The sequence below is a fragment of the Nicotiana tomentosiformis genome, chromosome 2, assembly GCF_000390325.3.
Source record: "Nicotiana tomentosiformis chromosome 2, ASM39032v3, whole genome shotgun sequence".
NCBI lineage: Eukaryota > Viridiplantae > Streptophyta > Magnoliopsida > Solanales > Solanaceae > Nicotiana > Nicotiana tomentosiformis.
Window position 1 is genome coordinate 43,366,983 of NC_090813.1, and position 3,366 is coordinate 43,370,348.

At 35.8% G+C, this 3,366-nt stretch overlaps 1 protein-coding gene across 1 annotated transcript; it reads left to right on the forward strand.

The window, feature by feature from the left end:
- The first annotated feature begins 361 nt into the window (after nucleotides 1–361).
- On the forward strand, nucleotides 362–1,596 carry LOC104115565 (bZIP transcription factor 11-like). Its single transcript, XM_009626236.4, has one exon. It carries the CDS (start codon nucleotides 881–883, stop codon nucleotides 1,313–1,315), a length of 435 nt encoding a protein of 144 aa, XP_009624531.1. The 5' UTR covers nucleotides 362–880; the 3' UTR covers nucleotides 1,316–1,596.
- The last annotated feature ends 1,770 nt before the right edge of the window (nucleotides 1,597–3,366 follow it).

The following is a 3,366-nucleotide window of genomic DNA, read 5'->3' on the forward strand; positions in this document are numbered from 1 at the left end:
TAACTTTTGAACAACACATATTTTATGCTCAACCTTTTTTGACGTACTTTCTTTTTGAAATGGTGAGGTAACTTTTGTAGGCTTTTTTTATTTTCTTTAATAAGATTGTAAATTACACACTTTACCGCATGTGTGGTAGAATCTTCCACATAGTAAAACCAAGTGGTTTGTATGTAAAGCGCATTGTCCTATATTTAAAATTTTCCCATACCAACCGTAATAAAATGAAAATTAACCAATAGAAAGCCACTCTTTTCTCAAAGCTTTACGTAATAAGCTTTAGGTCTTTTGGAATTTTATATTTGATAGATAGTCTCATCATTGTACTATTTTATTACCTTCAATGACCATAAACATGTCTATAAAATGGATCTTCATTTCTATCAAAATCCCCTTCCTCCTCTGTTCATCTCTTCCATATATGTTCTTAAAACTCTTGCTCTAATTATCTCTTTCTCTCCTATCTTTCTCCTCATCGCCTAATTCCTTGATTTTCTGCTATTAAAGTCTATTACTCTGTCTTCAGAAAGTTGAAGTATTTTTGTTCGTACTTCATTTTTATTTTGATGCATAGCTGTAGAGCCTTGATTCTTGATGTTTGGGACTCATGTCTCCAGTAATTAGTGAAGTCCTTCTTTCTGGTTTTACCATTAATTCAACCCTTCGTCGTGGAACTCACTTAGTTCAATCATTCTCTGTTGCCTTCCTCTACTGGTTCTACGTGTTCTCATGAATATACCTTCCGTTTTAGTTTCTTCTCGCTAACTTAATATTAAGCTCCAGCAAATATCTATAACCTTGATTCTAATTTAGCTATTATTACTCATATATATACTTATTTATACTTTATTCAGTTATAACGTGTTACAGTCCAATTATTATGGCTTCTTCTCCTAGTGGAACATCTTCAGGGTCGGAGGATATTCAGCAACTAATGGACCAAAGGAAACGCAAAAGAATGATATCAAACAGGGAATCAGCAAGAAGATCAAGAATGAAGAAGCAAAAGCGTTTGAGTGATCTAATTGTTCAAGTGAATCAACTCAAGGATCAGAATAATAAAATTGTAACTAACATAAATATGGTGACTCAAGTTTATTTGAACGTGGAAGCAGAGAACTCTGTTCTTAGAGCACAAATGGCAGAATTAAGCCACAGGCTTCAGTCCCTAAACGAGATCATTAACTGCATAAACTCTGCAGCAACAATAATTGACGACACAGAGGTTAATGGTGAAGATGATTTCTTGAATCCTTGGAATTTGCTACATGTGAATCAGCCAATCATGGCTTCTGCTGATGTTTTCATGTACTGATCTTATATCATTTGTCATTGAAAAATCAATTAGAGAGAAAAAAAAAGAAGATATTGTTGTTGCTTGGCTCTTGGCTTGGCTCTAGATGGAGGCGTTTGGTTAGGTTCACTAATAAATAATTGGATTTTAAAGAAAAGAGAAGTACTTTTAAATGAGGGTTGATAAAATAGTTGTTGACACCTCTTGGTTTGTGAATGGGTTGTTGCTACTAAATTAGTATTAAGTTGCTTGTCACTTTTGTCATTTTATTAAAGATAAATCCATCAGTGTCTTGTGTGTAACACACTGCTATTCTATTTGTTTACATAGTTTATTGGGCAAATACATATAACTCATTCAACTTGACTCTACTTTTAATATTTTGGCACATTATCTAAACTTTGATCTATTTTGGTCTTCCAACTCTATTTCTTATGTTTCATTTTAACACAAAAGCTAAAATCAGTGTAAAAAAATATAGCGCGTATCTATACACAAATCTGAAGTATAATAAATATCCAATTAAATATTGCTCATCTTGTCAAACGGGTCAATACTAAAATACCCGACCCAGATTTCTTGGTGTTCATGATACTTTCAATTCAACTTGAAATCCACAAGAACAAATATCCATTCCATTATGAAAAAATAATTTTCTTTGAGACATGGATTCACTTCAAACTTCAATCTTATATGAAATAAAGGATAAAAAAATTAGGTGGCAACATTTAATTGAATATTTATTATACATCAGATTTGTGTATACATATGCGCTATATTCTTTTGCACTGGTTTCAGCTTTTGTGTTAAAATGAAACACAATAGATAGAGTTGAAGGGCCAAAATAGAACAAGATTGAGATATAGTGTCAAAATGAAAAACGGAGTCAAGTTGAATGGGTTGTATATGTATTTGGCCTAGTTTATTTCTCATTTTATTTTTTATTAATTTAATTTGGTAGGAAAGAAGGGGAGCTTTGACGTAACTGGTAAAGTTGCCACGTGACCAGGAGGTCACGGGTTCGAGCCGTAAAAATATGGAAATGCAGAGTAATGCTGCGTACAATATACCCTTGTGGTCCGATCCTTCCCCGGATCACGCGTGTCACGCCCCGAACCTGGGAACGAGACCGGCACCCGGTGCCTCACCTAACCTAGCGTACCAAATTGCGACTAAGGGACTCTGAACATATAATGTCATAATTTGGCCATGGGGCCACCTTGCAAGACAATTTGTGAAGCAAAATATAAAACTGAATGGAAACTAGCGCTGACTAAACATCAATTTAAAGTTGGGCCGACAAGGCCGTCATAACTACTACAACTAACAAACCACCAAAATATACATACCAGGCCTACAAGCCCAATATAGTGCACTAACCGACAAGATATGTCTATAAGCCTCTATTGATAGATATATTGTGATCGGAACAAGGGTTCGACCTACCCATAACATATATACATACATACAGAAGATGTACACGAAAACCTAGACCTGATAACTCCGAAGGACGTGGAGCTTACCAATCAAGCTGAACTTTGGAAACACCTACTGAGGAGGTCTACCCGTCTGTCTATCTGAACCTGCACGCATGAAATGCAGCGTCCCCAGAAAAGGGACGCCAGTACAAAATAATGTACCGAGTATATAAGGCAATAACATAACTGAAAGTTGAAACTGAACTGATAATATAATAACTGAAAGTAACTGGGAGTCAAAGATGATCTGGAGATATATACTTACCTGCTGATACTGACTCAACTCCTTCAATATAGTAAGTAAAATAATTGTTCGGCCTTATAAGGCTCGGTATATATAACTGCTCTACCGTAATAGGCTTGCTCATAGGTGCTCGGCCATACTAGGCTATGTTTCTCGGCCATGCTAGGCTCGCTCATAGGCGCACGACCATAGTAGGCTCGGTATATAACTTACCATCTGATCAGAGGTTGCCCAATAGGGGCCTGCCCATCGATTATAGCTCGATGGTAATAAAAATACTGTAATACTGTATATATAGGCTCTCTGCTCTCTTGACTGAAAGAAGACAATACTCAATTGAATATGAAGTT

Excerpts from the sequence above, each read along its gene's own strand:
- LOC104115565 (XM_009626236.4), top strand. The coding sequence starts at position 881 with ATGGCTTCTTCTCCTAGTGGAACATCTTCAGGGTCGGAGGATATTCAG.